Source organism: Mirounga angustirostris, unplaced genomic scaffold, assembly GCF_029215605.1.
Source record: "Mirounga angustirostris isolate CCGP_5_RB_7025 unplaced genomic scaffold, mMirAng1.0.hap1 SCAF_17, whole genome shotgun sequence".
NCBI classification, from domain to species: domain Eukaryota; kingdom Metazoa; phylum Chordata; class Mammalia; order Carnivora; family Phocidae; genus Mirounga; species Mirounga angustirostris.
In genome coordinates this window covers 30,510,868-30,532,016 of record NW_026991725.1, presented here as the reverse complement: position 1 = coordinate 30,532,016, position 21,149 = coordinate 30,510,868, and the positions used below count along the sequence as shown (strand labels likewise).

Sequence of the window (21,149 nt, the reverse complement as noted above, 5' to 3'; positions counted from 1 at the left end):
AAGTACATTTAAAAAGTTTGCCAGTCTGAGTGCAGGTGCTTGGCATTGAAAATGACTGGAACCTGAGGTAGATGAAGTCTGTGCTAGATTCACTTGATGCCTGCTTCTCGTTAGGTTGTTATCTTTATGATCAGACATTCTATTAACTTCATAATGGATCCCCATCTGATGCATTCAACATACAGTGCTCGGGTTACCTAACGTGTATTGGTCTTCTTCCTGCCAGGCACAGTGCTACATGTAGGGGATAGAGATAAAACAAGCCATAACCCTCCCCCTCTTTTTTTTTTTTTTAAAGAGAAGTGTACAGTCTAGGGAAGGAAGGGACAGACAAGATTGGGAGTTTATATTACATTATGAGCTGTTGCCCAGGGTGTCATGAGAGTGCAGATAAGACCCTAGAGAGGGAAGGACCCCTAACTCAACCTGTAATGAATGGGGAATACTTGAAAGAGCATGTGATCTTGGAAGTGAACCTTGAAAAGAAAGTAAGGGCATGGAAAGAGCCTGGAGCTATAAATAAGATTCAGGTGGCTGGAGTGGGGACAGGTTGGAGATGAAGCTGAGTGTAAAAAGGGGCCAGATATATGCTGTGTAGGGAGTTTATCCTTACCCTAGAGTCACTGAAAGATTTTTAAGAGGATCACAGCATGGTCAGATTTATGTCTCTTTCTCCTTCCTTTCTAATAATTATTTTGGTAGTGGACGCTAGACTGAAGGCTTGCTGAGACAGGAAGAAAGAACAGTTGGGAGATTATTACTGCCTGAATTTACTGTAGTACATAATGAGGCTGTGAACTGAGGCAGTGGCATTAGGATGCAATGAATGTGCCTATCATTCTACCTATTGAACCCTCCCTACTCAGGCTTCAAAATTCAGTCAGAATGTCCTCTCTTTCTGGAACCCTTCCTTGACCCCTTCACGCAAAGCACAGTATTTATCATCTGGTTTTACCTTTGCACCTACTTTCTATCCTCTTATCTTTGTCATTAATGAAACTGCTTCTATAGTCTTTTTATTACTTGTATGTGGCATTAGTATGTGCTTAAATGAGTTATCTATGATAGCTGGTAAATCAGTAGTTGGGATCAGTATTCACTCACATGGGGAATGTTGAGCGACAGGAATTGGTTTTGGATTTGGTGTTGGGGGCAGGGAATGGGTTTGGATATGGGATTCTTGAAGTAGCTGTTATGAGTGATGCTGGGCCCTCCTCCCTACTTACTCTTTAGGTTTCAACTAAGATACTGCCTCCTTTGGGAAGCCTTTTATGACCCTACTGATTCGGCTTGTGTGAGGGCCCCTTAATGTGGTTCCCTGGGATTCCCTGATCACACAGTAGTGTCTGTCCTGAGTGGTCCTTTTCATTCTTGTAGGCACTTAGTGTGGTGATTTGAATGTTGTAGGCATTTTCATAAAATGTTTATTGGAGATCATCAGTTGGTGTTCCCTCACTGACTTTCGTCTAAAGACTAAAATTCCACGTCTAGTGTCTAGCAATTAAGGCTCTTCCAGTTTAAATCTAGCCTTCAGCTACTTAGGGTAGTAGTTAAAAGCATGGGTTTTAGATCTAGAGGTTTGAATTGGAATCCTCCCTCTGCAGCTTAGTAGTTGTTTGATCTTGGGCACATTACTTAACTTTTGAGCATCAAGGTTCCTCATCTATAAAACGAGAGTAAGAGTACTTGCTTTTTAATGTTGTGAGGATTAAATGAGAGCATATGTATAAAACAGTACAGTGACATAGTAAAAGGTTAGTTAATGTTAGTGAACAGCAGTCGTAATAATAACCTATCCTCCCGTCAGAGCTGTGTTTCCCTTAGTAATTATAAACCAAAACCGTATTCAGTTATAAGAAGCCCTGTTGGCATGGGAACATATCAGGGACTAGGGTGGGTACAGTCCCCATTAGTTCGTTTTATAATAAAAAGTTTGCCTCCTATTCTCTATTGTATTCCATAACAAAACATTTGTTTCCACGTAAAAGAAATACTTTGCAGTGTGTCCCATTATGTAGCTTTCAGTACTTTATCAGAGATCACTACATAGCTGCATTCTTCCTCTCTTTCTCTTCTTGAGAAGCTGTACATGTACCACTTGGTTCATAGGAGGTCTTCGTGGATCATCTCTCAAATCCTTTCCCATTATTTCGAGTGTGTTAGTTTCTTCATTAGAATTTCCTCATCTTTCTCTGGGTAGCAAAATGATGTCTTTTGACTGCTCTAGCCCAGTCACTAAGTACCCACAGTGCTTACTGTGTTCCAAGCTTTAGATAAAGTTAGCATGCCTAAGAAGGATGCTAAGGAACTTCGCCATCGTGGAACTAGAATTCATAAATTGACAATTGGGGAACATTCAGATAGTTTGAATTGAGTGATGTTGACTTTTTTTTTTTTTTTTTAAGATTCTATTTATTTATTCATGAGAGACAGAGAGAGAGACAGAGAGGCAGAGGGAGAAGCCGGCTTCCCGTGGAGCAGGGAGCCCGATGCGCGGGACTCGATCCCAGGACTCTGGGATTATGACCTGAGCCGAAGGCAGACGTTTAACCATCTGAGCCACCCAGGCGCCCGAGTGATGTTGACTTTTTAAGTGCATCGTACAATTTAAGCAGGAAGAGAGAGATGTGAATCTGAACAGTCTGGAAAAGTTTTTGTGGAAATGCCATGTATTGAAGTATTAATTAAATTTTGAGCCTAAAAGTTAGAAGGGTCTTCCAGGTAGAAGCTGCAGAGTTTATGGAGTTGGGAATCTGGGGGAGTTCTAGGTCCACTGTACCTGATCCATTTGCTGTGATACTGTGTTAAATTTCATCTTGGAGAATTTGGACTTCTGAGAAATGCACGAGGAGCTATTCCAGAGTAGAGAAGTGAGGTAATAAAAAGGTACGGACCAGATTGAAGGACCAAGGCTGTCAAGAAGTCATTAGCATAATTTAGGTTTGAGTTAATGAGGCCCCAGACTGGGTTTGGGTTGATAAGGTTAGGAATAGAAAGGATATACCACCCGAATAGCCTTATGAGAAATAAATGGAAGGATTTCATCATGAAGGAGATGAAGTTATGAAGGAAAGAGAGTCTTCTGTCTTTAAGAGCCTTCACATTTTGTTTGTGTCGTTTATTTGGCCCTTCTACAAATTTTAGCCCCTTCCAACTTCTGTGTTTAAGCTTGGAGGGGAAACTTTGCTGATTCTGCTGTGGCGACCACCTTAGTTGTGCTCCTGGCTGCACCCTGTCTGGGTTACTGCTGTAGCTTCATCAGTGCTCTTTGCCTTTTTACTTTCTTTTAATCCATCCTGTCCACCTGGTCTCTAAAGCACAGTTCTGGTGTGTCACTTCCTATTTGAAAAACCTTTAATGACATTCTGCTGCCTTTAAGTGTGAGTTAAGGGTGGCTACTCAAGGTTGTCCATTAATGATCTGGCTTTAGACTGCCTTTCCACTTTTTTCTGTACTGTTTCCTCCGTTAAAATATGCTTTATATTTCAAGTAAATTGATCATTTCTTTTAGCCTCCAGGATGTCCTATGTTTTCCCACAGCCTTGCCTTTTCCCATGCCATTTCCTTTCACAAGAATGCCACATTACCATTCTCTTGCTATAGCCTTTTACGTGATGATATTTTAGCTAATTTTCAAGTTTCAGTTGAAATTTTGACAACCTCATGGACACTTCCCTAACCATCCTTCCTGCTCCTATTTCTTTACTTAGTGCAGAGTAATGAGGTAATGGTGGGGAAGAGACTAATAGAAGCCACATTATGGGCAGACTTTTCTTCCGCATCTGATTTGTGCTTCTGTTTCCAGGGAAAGTGTGGTTTGTTGGCCAGCCCAATGGCCACACCCCTCTCCTTGGGTCTCTGCGGCTTATCAACATTTTTGCAAGGTGGATGCTGCCAGATTGTTCTTGTGTACCTGGAGTCCTGTCTTGGGAACTCTAAAGGAATAAGACAAGGCTTTCACTTGTAGATGTGGAGTGTTTGAAGCAGCTAAGATATGTTTTGCTTCCTGCAAAGAAAATATTTATGCGGACAACAGTTAAAAAAAATACATGTATGTATAAAGTCTGTATCTAGGCAGTGGTTTTCTATTGGAACATGTGATCTTGCCCCCTAGGGGACATGTGACGTGTCTGGAGGTGATTTGGGTTGTCATTACTGGTAGAAGGGTGCTGCTGGCATCTAGTGGGTGGAGCCAGGGATGCTGCCAGAGGAGAGGCCCCTCCCCACCACAAAAAAAGTATTTGGCACAGGATGGCAGTAGTGCTAGTGTTGAGAAGCTGCCCTAGGGGTATATTTTTGCCTCCCAAGTGCTGCTTGTGTCAGGTGGAAGTTTTTCCTTGAACCTGTATTTCAGTTTAGACTAAGAGAATCATAAGCATAGGAAGAGACCCTGAAGGTCACATAATTGAACTTTATCCCAACTTGTATCCTTCAGAACAGTGTTCTGCAAGATACTAATAGGTGTAATGGGAAAAAAGAATGTTCATTTGGTTTGGTAAAGGCAAGCATTTAAGTATTCAGTCTGATGAAATGCATTGTGAATCTCCGTCAGGACAGTTTTCCCCAAATGTGTTTGCCTGCTGAACCCATCTGACATCTTCCAGTCCCCAAAATGCTTCCTTGGAACTGGGAGGAGAACCATTAATACCTAGCTCAATCTTTTATAGCCCTCTTTTTGAGTTTCTTCAAACTTACTGCAGGATCTTAATTAATGTCAGTGACAGCATGTGTCAGATTGTGGTTTATTAAATGAACTAAAAATTGGGATATTTTAGGTTTCTTTATTTTGAACGTACGGTACAACTTAATATTATCTGTCCCCACTAGTAAATTGGAAGTTATAATCCCATCCTGAAACCTGCCCAGGTAGTTATGAGGATTAATAAGTTAATTACAGCTTTTAATGCTTTGTATTCTTTGGAGAAAGGTTATTTATCATAAGTTCTGTTTTTGTAAAACTGCTTGAGAGTCTTTCTCTGCTTTAAATTGAAGAGTGAAGCTTTTGGGATTCAAGTGGGATGGGAATCATTGCTTTAATGAACATTTTGCTCAGTATGTTAAATTTTTGAAAGTTACCTTGACATTTTGCCTTACTCAGATTTTTTGGTTAAGAATTTGCATTATTTTCTTTTTGCTTCTTTTCCTTTTATTATGCAAGTAGTAGGTGTTTATGGTGGAGACAGTATATATGCTAGAAAACAAAAGACAAAAGAATCTTAACCACCTACTTTTTTTTAGACAAAAATGAGCCCATAGTATGAGTTTTGTTTTTTGTAACACCTTTCTGTTTTTTCATTTAACAGTGGAGCAAGCACTTTTTCAAGTCAGTAAATGTAGTTCTACATTGTTATTATTTATGGTTGCATGGCTGTTGCATACTTTAAACAAGTTGTTGGGCATTTGATTTGCTTTCTTTTTATTGTAAGCAACATCATGAAGTATTAAAAGTAAATCTAGGGGTGCCAAGGTGGCTCAGTTGGTTAGGCGTCGCACTCTTGATTTTGGCTCATGATCTCAGGGTTGTGAAATCAAGCCCCGCATTGGGCTTTGTGCTGGGCATGGAGCCTGCTTAGGATTCTCTCCCTCTGCCCCTCCACCCCTCACTTGTGCTCTTTACCCCCCCCCCACACACAAAAGTAAATCTAAACATAGAGCAAAAATTAAAGAAAAGTTCAAAGCTTTGGTAGTCTATAGCAGTTACAGCTAATACTGAGTGCTAACTAGATTTGCCATGTCCATTTTTATGGGCATGGGTCCTGAACTACAGTGATGTTTTAGGGAACTATTTGCTTTATATTTTTCCTGTGCATTAAGAAGTCTTACTGAAATTTATTCCTTTTATATTTGCTTTTTGTCTATAGGTTATAATAATAGTGCAAATAATGGGTGTTTGTATCAGGCACTAGGCTAAGTAATTGTAAGTATTTTATTTAATCATCAAGCAGCCTTTTGTGGTAGGCTCTGTCATTTGCAGATGAGGAAATTGAGGAACCACATAAATAATTTAAATGAGGGTAGAGCCAGAATGTGAAGCCAGACCTGTTCCCCATACTTAACAGAGTGAGTGTCTTTGGGGGTAACATTGAATCTCAGCATAGTATTTTAAGTCAGTAAAGGGAAAGGATGAAGATTTCAGTTTTTTTTTTAACAGTATTGTTTTGATACAGAAATAAAGATTTAGGAGTTAGGAATGGAATACCTTCTGAAGAGGTTGCCTTTCCCCTTCTCTCCTTTCACCCTCCCTACTTATTTAGGTGATTGTTTTAGTAACTACTCTTGGCAGTGTGCATCCTGTGGGGATACTGAGACCGAGGAGAGCGTGTGTAAACAAAATAAACTCTTGCCTTTGAGATGTACGTGATTAATGTCAAGTTCACAGATGTACTTTCAGAGGGCCAGAGAAATCTTGAAAAAGTTGGGATTTGAGCCAGAAGATTTTTAAGTTGTGAACTTTAAGGAATTGTATAATTCTAAACCAACTGCTTAAGTACCTTCTGTGGTGTGATGTTAATTATGACCCATTTTATGTGTGCTGGGTGAGCCTGGGTTTTCCTGAGTAAGTTTTGTGTAAGCTATGTAACATCTGTGTCCTTGCCTGGGTCCCCATGGGGGGGGGGGCGGGGGTGTTTCCTGCCATGGCTGAGACTTACTGCAGAGCTCTGGGTTAGTAGACTACAACTTCTCACAGCTACTCTTCTCACATGTTGTATTGCTCATCTTATACTGATAACGCGCCTTTCTTCATTGCTATTATCAACTATGTATTGATGTCAGTTCAGAAGAGGAGACATTCTTGATGGGAAAGACCTGATAGTGATTTTTGTTTATGGGAGAAAATCCTTTTTTTTTTTTTTTAAGATTTTTTTATTTGACAGAGATAGTGAGAGCAGGAACACAAGCAGGGGGAGTGGGAGAGGGAGAAGCAGGCTTCCTGCCGAGCAGGGAGCCCGATGCGGGGCTTGAGCCCAGGACCCTGGGATCACGACCTGAGCCGAAGGCAGACGCTTAACGACTGAGCCACCCAGGCGCCCCTGGGAGAAAATCCTTTGCATCTTATAAAACTAACTCAATGTATTTTGAACAAATAATGTGAACATTGGTTCATTTGACATTTGGTCTGTAGCACAACTGTTTATACTATATTAGGAATTATTACTAAATTTAAAATCAAATAGGGAAAGTGGACATAGAACAGTTTGTGACACATTGAATGCCATATGCCCGAAAAGTCCATAAGGATAAAACTCCGTAAGCCCCAGAAGATCTTAGTTATTTCATAGGACGTTTATTAAACTACAGTCTTAGAACAAGAAACTTTTGGCAAATTATATAGAGCAATAGACAAATTTGACTTTTAAGTGTACTGGTATTTGTAAGGATGGTTTTCTCAGTCATTTGCTTAAATATTTCAATATTAGTAATTTGAATTGTCATACTTTAAAGAATCTTAGTGTATTCCTGTAGGGCCTGTATTCCTGTGTTGGTATTGATCTAGAGATAAAAATGTTTGACCAAATTGGAAGTTGCCCTTTTTTTTTTTGACTGGGGAGGAGGTTGCGTTAGTTCAGTGATACACAAATTTTTTGGTTTCAAGACCCTTTTTTACTCTTCGAAAATGTTAAGAACCATGGGCGCCTGGGTGGCTCAGTCGTTAAGCGTCTGCCTTCGGCTCAGGTCGTGATCCCAGGGCCCTGGGATTGAGTCCCGCATCGGGCTCCCTGCTCTGCAGGAAGCCTGCTTCTCCCTCTCCCACTCCCCCTGCTTGTGTTCCTGCTCTCGCTGTCTCTCTCTCTCTGTCAAATAAATAAATAAAATCTTAAAAAAAAAAAAAAAGAAAGAAAATGTTGAGAACCACAAAGAACTTCCTTGGGTTATCAATAGTTGCTGTATTAGAAACTTTGAGAAATTTTAAAAATAATTATTTACTAATTCATTTTAAAATGACAAAACCCATTACGTATTATGAAAAATAACTTTTTACCAGAGCAGAAAGGTTTAGTGAATGGTATTGTTTTATGTTTTTGCAAAACTCTTTAATGTCTGGCTTCGTAGAAAACAGGTTCTCATATCTGCTTCAGCATACATTCTGTTGTGACAGGTTGTTTTGGTTAAAGCGTATAAAGAAAATCTGGCCTCACACAGATAGGTAGTTGGAAAATAGAGGAATAGTATAATAGCCTTTTTAGATAAATGTGGGTATTCTTTGACACTTACACACATAGTTGACAAGTAGTAGTTTCATAAAGGTTAGTTGCACTGTGGAAGCAAAAACTTAAGTCAGTGTATTTTTTGTATTCTGTTAGATAAAATCCATTGGTCTGTCTTGCATTTGCTTTTACCCATGCATCAGTTTCCAACATACATTGGTCATTTGGTCATTCACTGAGTTATGCAGATCTTCCAGATGTTGACACATATGGTATCAAAAATTTCACATTCATTGATATTAGAAGGAATCTATTTAATCGGAAACAAGTTTTTTAAGTATTGGGAAAATTTTCGAGCTCGTGGTGGGCACAAGTTTTCAAAATACTTATTTTTGCTTGAAAACTCAGATTTTATCATTGGCAACAAACATTAGTGGTTTTCCTTGAAATGATAGGTTCACTTTGTTCATTTTTGAGAAAATACCTAACTACTCAAGTCTGAATAACCATAGTTTGTCAGTTGTTCTGCCAAGTAAAAATAATGTCCTGCAAAAAATGCTTCCAGTTCAGCTTGCAAATCAATTGTATAATGCTTTTTCTCAGACTTCTTAAAGAAGCAGAAGTTGCTTTATGTGTACTTTTCCTTTTATCACACAGTATTTAAAAATGTATACTCAAAAAAGTACATACTCAAGATTGGAGATTTAATAAGATTTATAATTTCATCAAAGACATTGTTAGAAGGAATGGACTTTTTTTTTTTTTTTAAACTGTCAATGAGTAGAGCATACAATGACCAGTGACTGTTAGTACATTGCCTCTGCCTTGATTTATGTGAATGTACCTGCAGTTTTGCTCAGCCTTGTTTTTGCACCCTCAGTGTAAACTTCCATGCAGTGAGAAGAGACAAATACAGTTTAGTATTAATATGAAAATAGCTTTGGTCTTGTGAACCCCTGAAATTCGAGCTCCTAAGTTTGTAGGCCATGCTTTAAGAATAACTGGCTTATTAGCCCCTATGTTTATAGCAGCATTATTTGCAATAGCCGAGATATGGAAGCAGCCCAAGTGTTCATTGACTGATGAATGGGTCAGGTCCATTCATATATGTAGTGTGTGTGTGTGTGTGTGTATATATATATATATATATATATTATTCAGCCACAAAAATGAATGAAATCTTGCCATTTGCAACAACATGGGTAAGAGCTAGGGAGTATAATGCCTAAGCGAAATAAGTCCATCAGAGAAAGACAAATACCATATGATTTCACTCATCTGTGGAATTTAAGAAACAAGACAAATTAAGCAAAGGGGAAAAAATAAGAGACAAATCAAGAAACACTCCTAATTATATATATATATATTTAAAAGATTTTATTTATTTATTTATTTGAGACCGAGAGAATGAGAGAGAGAGAGAGCACATGAGAGGGGGGAGGGTCAGAGGGAGAAGCAGGCTCCCTGCCGAGCAGGGAGCCCGATGTGGGACTCGATCCCGGGACTCCAGGATCATGACCTGAGCCGAAGGCAGTCGCTTAACCAACTGAGCCACCCAGGCGCCCCGAAACACTCCTAATTATAAAGAACAAGTTGATGGTTATCAGATGGGAGGTGGGTGGGGGATGGGTAAATAGTTGATAGGGATTAAGGAGGGCACTTCTGATGAGCATTTAGTGATGTATGGAATTGCTGAATCACTATATTGTACATCTGAAACTAAACACTGTGTTAACTACAATGGAATTTAAAAAAAAAGCAATTTAAAAAATAATTGGCTTAGCTCTTTATATAAGTTTCCTTTTGCTGTCTGACCAAATAAGTCCAATGTGATGTAGAAGAGGCAAATGGCCAAGGTTTTTAGCTTGGGCTACTAAATGCAAGCAATGCCATTAACTGAGATAATAAAACAGGGTGAAGAATGTATTGGAAGAAGAGAGTTTTGAGTTTTAGGGAGCTTGAGGATCGTGGGGGTGGGAGTGTCAATTAGTGAAGCTCAGCAAGTTTTTCTGAGTGTTAGGAGGCCTCACTATACAAGGTGGTTATTACCAAGGAAGTGAGTTGAGAGAGAAGAGGGCAGAAGGGACCTTGGTGTCAAGGACATCGGGAAAGGAGCATTTCCAGAAGAATGAGGTGGTCACCACTACCTAATGCTTCATAGAAGTCCCATAGAATGAGGACTGAGACTTGACCATTGGATTTGATAATGAGATTACTAGTGCCCTTTGCCAGAGCAGTAGGATTAGAAGCCAGATTATGGGTGAAGAGTGCAGAAGCAGCTATTTATATTATTCTTTCAAGAAGTTTTCGGGTAAAGGGGGTGCCTGGCTGGCTCAGTTGGAGGAGCATATGACTCTTGATCTTGGGGTCATGAGTTTGAGCCTCACATTGGATGTAGAGATTAATTAAATAAACTTAAAAAGTTTTGGGGTAAAGGAAAAGAAATGTGTTGGGCAGTTTTGGAGGTGGGCTGTATTGAGGACAGTGAAAGAAGAGAAACTGGATGAAGCAAAAAAAAGCAGGTGTGATACAGTTAAGTTGGTGATGTGAGCTGTCAGAGAAGTGAGAAGCTGATGTGCACTGGATTTTCTGGCAAGAGAAATGCACAGACCTGTTCAGCATACAAGCTTTTTGGTAGGAATGGGGCGTGTCTTACTAATTCTTTTCTGTTTAATTGCTAAGTGTTTGGTTTGATACATTTGCTTTGTTTTATTTTTAAAGATTTATTTATTTTAGAGAGAGAGAGAGCGCGCCCCGAACAGGGGTAGGGGCAGAGGGAGAGAAGAGGAGGATGTGGGGCTTGATCTCGTGACCCTGTGATCATGACCTGAGCTGAAATCAAGAGTCAGATGCTCAACTGACTGAGGCACCCAGGCATCCCAATACATTTGCTTTAAATCCACTAATTTCAAGAAGTTTTATAGTGGTTTTTTTTTTTTTTTTTTTTAGGCAGATGATTTAACTTTAACAATCTGATTCTTTCAGAACGGAACTTCTGTTTTGGCTATTTTCAGTCTGTGGTAACAAGTGACAAAAAAGAAGGGTGGACTTCTTTCTTTGTGCAAGGATTGTCACCTCCCCACCCCCCTTTTTTGAGTATCCAGGTTTCCAGACTAGTCTTAGTGTTTTTCTTTCTGGAGGCAGAGTTTGGATTATAGCCTCAAGCAGTGTTTGTATTAAAAGCATGTGAGTTGTTTTCTAATGTGCATATATTTCTAACTTCCTTTTCTTTTTTCTCTTTTAGTCTGTTCTCTGGGGAGGCAGTAAGGGGCCGTGGAGCTGGCCTCGGCACCGGGAGAGGCTGGACTTCCTGTCTCTCTGTGCTGAATGGCTGCGATGGCGCCCGCTCTCACTGACGCAGCAGCTGAAGCACACCATATCCGGTTCAAACTGGCTCCCCCATCCTCCACTTTGTCCCCTGGCAGTGCCGAAAATAACGGCAACGCCAACATCCTTATTGCTGCCAACGGAACCAAAAGGAAAGCCATTGCTGCGGAGGATCCCAGTCTAGACTTCCGAAATAATCCTACCAAGGAAGAGTTGGGAAAGCTGCAACCACTGGTAGCATCTTATCTCTGCTCCGATGTAACATCTGTGCCCTCAAAGGAGTCGTTGAAATTGCAAGGTGTCTTCAGCAAGCAGACAGTCCTTAAATCTCATCCTCTCTTATCTCAGTCCTATGAACTCCGAGCTGAGCTGTTGGGGAGACAGCCAGTTTTGGAGTTTTCCTTAGAAAATCTTAGAACCATGAATACGAGTGGTCAGACAGCTCTGCCACAAGCACCTGTAAATGGGTTGGCTAAGAAATTGACTAAAAGTTCCACACATTCTGATCATGACATTTCCAGTCCCCTCAATGCAGGAAAACGAGCTCTCACTTCATCTTCTCTTCAGGGGGGTGAAGTGGTGGCATCTGAATCTGGGGACTTGAAGGGGGGTTTGACCAATTGCACTCTTCCACATAGAAGCCTTGATGTAGAACACACAACTATATTTAGCAATAATAGCACTGCAAACAAATCTTCTGTAAATTCCATGGAACAGCCGGCACTTCAAGGAAGCAGTAGATTATCACCTGGCACAGACTCCAGTTCTAACTTGGGGGGTGTCAAGTTAGAGGATAAAAAGCCCCCCCTGTCTTCCATTCTTTTCAGTGCTTTAGATTCTGACACAAGGATAACAGCTTTACTACGGAGGCAGGCCGACATTGAGAGCCGTGCCCGCAGGTTACAGAAGCGCTTACAGGTTGTGCAAGCCAAGCAGGTGGAGAGGCATATACAGCATCAACTGGGTGGATTTTTAGAGAAAACTTTGAGCAAACTGCCAAACTTGGAACCCTTGAGGCCCCGGAGCCAGTTGATGCTGACTCGAAAGGCTGAAGCTGCATTGAGAAAAGCTGCCAGTGAGACCACCACTTCAGAGGGACTTAGCAATTTCCTGAAAAGCAATTCGATTTCAGAAGAATTGGAGAGATTTACAGCCAGTGGTATAGCCAACTTGAGGTGCAGTGAACGAGCATTTGATTCAGACGTCACCGACAGTAGCTCAGGAGGAGAGTCTGATATTGAAGAGGAGGAACTGACCAGAGCTGATCCTGAGCAACGCCATGTACCCCTGTGAGTAAAACCCATGCATAATATCACTCTTGAGAAATGTTAGGGCAAGGGAGAAAGAATGAGTGAATTCCCATCATGGGGAGAATGGGATTCTTTGTATATAGGTGCCTATGTTCCATTTGTTTTTTTTCTAATTTTAGGTACGTGGTTGCATGTACTTGCTAGTGAATAAATGAAAGATATTTCTGGCATAGTGTTGTGTTGCTATAGATGTTATTTATTAAGAAAAAAACCCAGAAGACATCCTGTTTGTAAAACTATATACTCCTTTCAGAATGAAGTTAGATTTCTTTTGGAACTGTATGTAGGATATTTTTTGTAAGTCTCTGGCTTGACTTCAGATTCTCTTATTTCTAGTTAAGTGGGGACAGAAGTTTAGTTGACTTTGTTAATGTCGCTGGAATTTATAGTTGCTTTTATTATTATTATTTTTTTTTAATGTAAACTCCACCCCCACCACGGGGCTTGAACTCACTATCCAGGGTTCAGGAATTGCATGTGCTACTGACTGAGCCAGCCGGGTGCCTCTGTAGTTGCTTTTAGTTAAACTTTCAGCAGAGTGTGTACCCAGTTTTCACTTTTTTTTTTTTTTTTAAGATTTTACTTATTTATTTATTTGAGAGAGAGAATGAGAGACAGAGAGCACGAGAGGGAAGCGGTCAGAGGGAGAAGCAGACCCCCTGCTGAGCAGGGAGCCCGATGTGGGACTCGATCCCGGGACTCCAGGATCATGACCTGAGCCGAAGGCAGTCAATCGCTTAACCAGCTGAGCCACCCAGGCGCCCCCCAGTTTTCACTTTTAACAGCTGAGATTTCCTTACATTTTAAGGACTAAGAATCAGAAAATGCTTCAGAGTATTTTATAGGTTGCCTCTAAGTACAATCCATTTTCACAACTTGATTTACTTCCTAAATTAAAAGCCCGTCTTTATCAGATTTGAATTTTATTTTTTTCTCAGCTAAGTTTAATTTATTGACATACTTGGGATAAATTTTTCTGGTTTTTCCAAATCTGTTGTTTGGAGGAAAATTCTACACATAAGCTTTGGGTGGCGCCCCAGATTGGCATGGTGAATCCAGAGGTGCTTTACTCATGTCCTTCCCTCCTCCAGTGGCTCCTTACAGATGAACAAGGAAGTATAGTATATCTCCTTAAAAATAAACCAATCTACATTTATCTACATATAAGTGTTAGACTTATGAGAGAGGGAAGCACGAGATGTTGGAAAAGAAGGCCAGGAGAGTTAGCTAGTAGATCCTCTTTCATTTCCCTTTTTGGGCCAGCGATGTTACAAAGGTTAGATTGCTAAAGTAGCGTGAAATAGGTGGTTATGTTGGAATATTTAGTTTTTCCTTGCCTGTAGTAAAAAGGTGACTAAGGTTTTCACTGAAGACTTTGTTGAGACAGCCATGCTTTTTTTTTTTTTTTTTTTTTTTTAAGATTTTATCTATTTGACACGGAGAGATAGAGAGCACAAGCAGGGGGAGCAGCAGGCAGAGGGAGAGGGAGAAGCAGGCTCTCCACTGAGCAAGGAGCCTGACATGGGGCTCGATCCCAGGACTCTGGGATCGTGACCTGAGCCGAAGGCAGCCGCTTAACCGACTGAGCCACACCCAGGCACCCCCAGCCATGCCTTTTTTAAGCATAAGTAAATCTCCTTTTTTCTCAGTTTTAGCTTATGTTTCTATTTCAAGGGAAAAAGTCTGGATAATTTTGCTCAATTTCTTCCTTGTAGACCTAGTTCATTTTTGTTGTTGTTGTTAGCTTACTGTACTCGAGAGTCCACTTCTATATTCACATCTAAAGCAGATATTATTTCAGAGGCTTGCTACTGCTGTAATGTAGTTATGTTTCTTTAAATGGATTAGTGACTTAACCCAGCTTGCAAATATTTGTGGCATTTTCCTGCTGACTTTACTGCATAAGCCACTGCTTTAAAAAAATCCTGGTTAATGTTAAATATTTTGTGTTTTAAGAGTAATTTCATGAAACATACTGTAGTTGATCCGTTTTAAATTTCATGTACTTCTTTTGTGTATTTGAGAAAAATTAGAATCTATAAGTTTACTGTTTTCAGGATACTTTGTTTTGAAAACATTTCTTCTAAGTTTTGGTAATGTGGGGAACTGTTCCAATTCAGTGAAATCAAAATACCTAAATGAGAACTTTTCTTGTTTCGTGGAATAATCTAGTGATTTGAAAAGACTGCTTAGGCTTAGTCCCTTCACTCACTACTTAATTCTGAGCATTCTTACCACGAAATGGTTTCTTGATTGGAAGGTTGTAAAGTGTAAGGACAGCTAAGGGATCACTTTAGGAAACTTTTTGGAATCATTTGAATCCTCTTGAAATTAAATCAGCTAAGCAATGCTTTAAGAAGTTGAATCTCCAAGTATAGGATCATATTAAAGTAAGGAAATTGGGGCACTACAAGTACTGTGAAGTAAATATACTTTCTTCTCATTATGATATAATTAAATTTAAATTAAAACCACCAATAAAGCATAAATACTTTAAAGTTTTTGTCGAGCAAGGTCACCAGACTGACTCCTAAGGCTGGTATTTAGCCAGTTGTTTTTGACCTTCTGAGTATTTTATTAAAGGTTTTCAGCAATTGGCCAGACTGTGAGAATGGAGGCATTACTTTGATTAAAAAAGAAGAAAAGAGGCAGGGGAAGTGGTTGTTTGGACGCTGAGAAGCCTTTTCTTTGTGATTTAATAGTTCTTCCCAAATCTAACCACATTTATAATTCTTGAGTCCTAGAATAAGAAGTTAGTTCACTGTTCAGGAGCTTGACCCAGCTGGTGAATTTCAGCTTTTTTCCCTAAGGTAGCTTAATATTTCACTCCTTTGCTGAAGTACTCCTGCCAGAGATAAAATTGGCTAGATTTAGTCTAGGCAGCCATGATGAAGATATTTAGCAGAGGAAGCTGTTGAAATGAATTGTTTTTAAATGATGGTGCTTAAATTACAAGTGGATGGTTCTGTGAAAATAACAAGCCTTCACCAAGAATTTATTTGTGTTTTTTCTTCTTTCCTACCTCCAAGAGGAAAAACAGTGATCCATTGTAAGTCATAGGCACATGCTAGCAGTAGTGGAATGATTGACTTTTATATGTTATTGAATTTTTGGCAAATTGTATATTTATCATCATATTATACTTAGTTTACAGTTAGTAAATTCTGTATTTCCAGATGAGTTATCTTAGAGAAGTTCTTTCCTTTTTCTTGATTAATTTTTTTGGGTAACTGATTTTATTTAGCTTAAAACTGTTGTTACACCTTTTTATTTTAAACTCTTTTTGGAAAATCATCCTAAAACGTTTCATGTATCTTCCTGTCTTGGTACATTAATTACTTTTGAAATTCTGCACTATACTGGGTTTGACCTGTATCATTGTTTAGTAATATCACTGTGGAAGGAGCAGGAATTTAAACATTATCTTCTTGATGTAGGGACGAACTGGCAAGGAAGGTATATGTTTCAGCAATCACCTTAGTTTTTAATTCTTAACTGTAGAAATAGAAATAAGAGCATTTAGTTATCTCTTGTGTACACAGTATAATTGTTGAGTATGTGTGTGTGTGCGCGCGCGCACATTCTCTCCTTTCCACTTTAGTTTTCCTTTATACTACTCCCTCTCTTTTCCCTTTAAGAGTTTTCTTCTGCCATTTTGTTACGAATTCCTGGGCCGATAATCTCATTTTTGCTAAATTTGGTTTTCATTTTCTTTGCCCTTGTACTTACAAACTTCTATAGTAAGTACTTGCTGTTAAGAAAATAATTTTTTTTTCAGATATTCTTTTTTTTTTAATTTTTTTTTATTCTTATGTTAATCCCCATACATTACATCATTAGTTTTAGATGAAGTGTTCCATGATTCATTGTTTGTGCATAACACCCAGTGCTCCATGCAGAATGTGCCCTCCTCAATACCCACCACCAGGCTAACCCATCCTCCCACCCCCCTCCCCTCTAGAACCCTGTTTGTTTTTCAGAGTCCATCATCTCTCATGGTTCGTCTACCCCTCCGATTTCCCCCGCTTCATTCTTCCCCTCCCGCTTTCTTCTTCTTCTTTTTTTTTTTCTTAACATATATTGCATTATTTGTTTCAGAGGTACAGATCTGAGATTCAACAGTCTTGCACAATTCACAGCGCTTACCAGAGCACATACCCTCCCCAGTGTCTATCACCCAGTCACCCCATCCCTCCCACCCCACCCCCCACTCCAGCAACCCTCAGTTTGTTTCCTGCAATTAAGAATTTCTCATATCAGTGAGATCATATGATACATGTCTTTCTCTGTTTGACTTATTTCACTCAACATAATACCCTCCAGTTCCATCCACATCGTTGCAAATGGCAAGATCTCATTCCTTTTGATGGCTGCATAATATTCCATTGTATATATAGACCACATCTTCTTTATCCAGTCGTCTGTCGATGGACATCTTGGCTCCTTCCACAGTTTGGCTATTGTGGACATTGCTGCTATAAACATCGGGGTGCACGTACCCCTTCGGATCCCTACTTTTGTATCTTTGGGGTAAATACCCAGTAGTGCAATTGCTGGATCATATGGTAGCTCTATTTTCAACTTTTTGAGGAACCTCCATACAGTTTTCCAGAGTGGCTGCACCAGCTTGCATTCCCACCAACAGTGTAGGAGGGTTCCACTTTCTCCGCATCCCCGCCAACATCTGTCGTTTCCTGACTTGTTAATTTTAGCCATTCTGACTGGTGTGAGGTGGTATCTCATTGAGGTTTTGATTTGGATTTCCCTGATGCCGAGCGATATTGAGCACTTTTTCATGTGTCTGTTGGCCATTTGGATGTCTTGTTTGGAAAAATGTCTGTTCATGTCTTCTGCCCATTTCTTGATTGGATTCTTTGTTCTTTGGGTGTTGAGTTTGATGAGTTCTTTATAGATTTTGGATACCAGCCCTTTATCAGATATGTCATTTGCAAATATCTTCTCCCATTCTGTCGGTTGTCTTTTGGTTTTGTTGACTGTTTCCTTTGCTTTGCAAAAGCTTTTTATCTTGATGAAGTCCCAATAGTTCATTTTTGCCCTTGCTTCCCTTGCCTTTGGCGATGTTTCTAGGAAGAAGTTGCTGCAGCTGAGGTCGAAGAGGTTGCTGCCTGTGTTCTCCTTTAGGATTTTGATGGACTCCTGTCTCACATTGAGGTCTTTCAACCATTTGGAGTCTATTTTTGTGTGTGGTGTAAGGAAATGGTCCAGTTTCATTCTTCTGCATGTGGCTGTCCAATTTTCCCAACACCATTTGTTGAAGAGACTGTCTTTGTTCCATTGGACAATCTTTCCTGCTTTGTCAAAGATTAGTTGACCATAGAGTTGAGGGTCCATTTCTGGGCTCTCTATTCTGTTCCATTGATCTATGTGTCTGTTTTTGTGCCAGTACCATGCTGTCTTGATGATGACAGCTTTGTAATAGAGCTGGAAGTCCGGAATTGTGATGCCGCCGGCTTTGCTTTTCTTTTTCAACATTCCTCTGGCTATGCGGGGTCTTTTCTGGTTCCATACAAATTTTAGGATGATTTGTTCCATTTCTTTGAAAAAAGTGGATGGTATTTTGATGGGGATTGCATTGAATGTGTAGATTGCTCTAGGTAGCATTGACATCTTCACAATATTTGTTCTTCCAATCCATGAGCATGGAACGTTTTTCCATTTCTTTGTGTCTTCCTCAGTTTCTTTCATGAGTATTTTATAGTTTTCTGAGTACAGATCCTTTGTCTCTTTGGTTAGATTTTTTCCTAGGTATCTTATGGTTTTGGGTGCAATTGTAAATGGGATCGACTCCTTAATTTCTCTTTCTTCTGTCTTGTTGTTGGTGTATAGGAATGCCACTGACTTCTGTGCATTGATTTTATATCCTGCCACTTGACTGAATTCCTGTATGAGTTCTAGCAGTTTTGGGGTGGAGTCTTTTGGGTTTTCCACATAAAGTATCATATCATCTGCAAAGAGTGAGAGTTTGACTTCTTCTTTGCCAATTTGGATGCCTTTGATTTCTTTTTGTTGTCTGATTGCTGTGGCTAGGACTTCCAATACTATGTTGAATAGCAGTGGTGATAGTGGACATCCCTGCCACGTTCCTGACCTTAGGGGGAAAGCTCTCAGTTTTTCCCCATTGAGAATGATATTCGCTGTAGGTTTTTCATAGATGGCTTTTATGATATTGAGGTATGTACCCTCGATCCCTATACTCTGAAGAGTTTCGATCAAGAAAGGATGCTGTACTTTGTCAAAAGCTTTTTCTGCATCTATTGAGAGGATCATATGATTCTTGTTCTTCAGATATTCTCTTAAATGTGTTCTTAGTAGTGTTTTGGGTACCTGGACATTAGTTATATAAACTTCTCTTTTCTAAAAAAAAAATATATATTTTTTCTTAACTGTTATTTATTTTTTTTTTTTAAAGATTTTTTATTTATTTATCTGAGAGAGAGAATGGGAGACAGAGCATGAGAGGGGAAGGGTCAGAGGGAGAAGCAGACCCGCTGCTGAGCAGGGAGCCCGATGTGGGACTCGATCCCGGGACTCCAGAATCATGACCTGAGCCGAAGGCAGTTGCTTAACCAACTGAGCCACCCAGGTGCCCTGTTTTTTCTTAACTGTATAATATTATAGGCTTATCTTGGTGGTCATTATAAAAAGAATCCTTCATAGGGGCACCTGGGTGGCTCAGTTGGTTAAGCATCTGCCTTCGGCTCAGGTCATGATTCCAGGGTCCTAGTGATCCAGTCCTGCAATGGGTTCCTTGCTCAGAGGGGAGTGTGCTTCTCCCTCTTCCTCTGCCCCTCCCCCTGCTTGTGCTCTCTCTGTCTCTCTCTCTCAAATAAATAAATAAAATCTTTAAAAAAAAAAAAAAGAATCCCATAAAATGTTTCATTAGGACTACTGAAATATATGTTGTTTTATATATATTACGTATATCTTTATATTACACAGTGCTTTCTTTATAAGGACCTCAGGGAGAAAGATAAACAACCAAGACTGAGTTTTTTTCTTAAGTTTTTAAGTCTGTGTCTATTACCTGGATGCTATAATTTGTGTTGTTCACTAGGTTTCTATTGTCCCGTTGGCTTTTGGAAGTTTAGAGCCAAGCTTGTAGGTCTTGTACCTTTTTTTAAGCCTCATTCTTGGCTTCATTTTGTTCTCCTTGTTCTTGTTTTATTTTCATGCTTTTATTTCTGGCCTAATTTATGCTAACCTGTGTTTTATTTGATAGCCTCCTGAAGTCTGTTTCCGATCAAGGTTGGGTAAAAATAAACTAGATGTTTGGTTTAATGACATTAAAGAAATTATTTGAATTTTGGATTATCTTGATTGCAGTGACTTTTCTTCTGGGGGAATTTCATCCTCTTGGAATTGTTAATAAAGATTTCAGTGTATACCGAATTACTTGTGTGTTTGTAGGTTTTGTTTTTTAGGTATCAGGGAATGCTTTGTGTTGTAGCTTCCTATTTGAATTTATTAAGTATACACAAATGATGTTGCCAGAGGTCGTAGTCAACTTGATTTGTCCTTATTCTGCTATTCGTTATCCTTTCATAGAATGATGGAGTGAGAGTAGTATTAGCCAGGAGAACTAAGTCATATCTAATCCGTCTCTGCTATAGACTAGCTATAGGGCTAGTTTTTATAATCGAAATGAAGGAATTGACTAGTTAACTTCTGAGGCCAAGACTACTTTAAATTGTGACTATACTATCTTTAAATAACATGGATTGATGGAGCTGTTCTCAGCACTGTTTTTTGTTGTTGTTTTTGTTGTAGTTTTTTTGTTTTTGTTTTTTGCATTTGGGGAAACTGAAGCAAAAGTCCCTATAAGTCACTGGTGTAACTTGAAGCAAAACGGCCTTCTTGACTTGTGACTTACAGCTTTGATTCTTTTAATGCCTGTGTGTGTGTGTGTGTGTGTGTTTTGTTTTTGTTTTTTTAATGTGGAATGCTTCACGAATTTGCGTGTCTTTCTTGTGCAGGGGCCATGCTAATCTTCTCCGTATCGTTCCAATTTGTGCTGCCGAAGCAAGCACTGTTTTGTTTTTTTTAATAGTCCACTAAAGTGACTATACTGTGTGGGGATACGTACTTGAGAATAATTCCATTGTGTTCTTATAGAACTTACTTCAGAGGTGAATAAACTCATTTGTGGAACACTTTTGATTTAATGCCCCTTGTTTTTCTGCTAACCTGCATATGACATCCAGTGGCAGAAATAGGAGCTTCTGTATTTTTCCCCTTTCCCTCTCCCTCCTTCCTTTTTTCTAAGATATGTAGACAGAATTTATTCTTGGTGTTTCTTGAGTGATTCTGAAGGAAGGAAGTTAGGCAACAAGGAATTCGGGGGTTA

At 39.5% G+C, this 21,149-nt stretch overlaps 1 protein-coding gene and 1 pseudogene across 7 annotated transcripts in view; one reads left to right on the top strand and one right to left on the bottom strand.

The window, feature by feature from the left end:
• Window positions 1-21,149, top strand: part of KANSL1 (KAT8 regulatory NSL complex subunit 1) — a 183,302-nt gene that overhangs the window by 34,720 nt on the left and 127,433 nt on the right. For all 7 annotated transcript variants that reach the window (XM_064582348.1, XM_064582347.1, XM_064582350.1 and 4 more), the window contains one exon: window positions 11,392-12,763. In XM_064582348.1, coding sequence (XP_064438418.1) covers window positions 11,475-12,763 — 1,289 coding nt within the window. In that variant the 5' untranslated portion in view covers window positions 11,392-11,474. The remainder of the gene's footprint in view (window positions 1-11,391; window positions 12,764-21,149) is intronic.
• LOC123854862 (U6 spliceosomal RNA) lies at window positions 20,734-20,830 on the bottom strand (annotated as a pseudogene).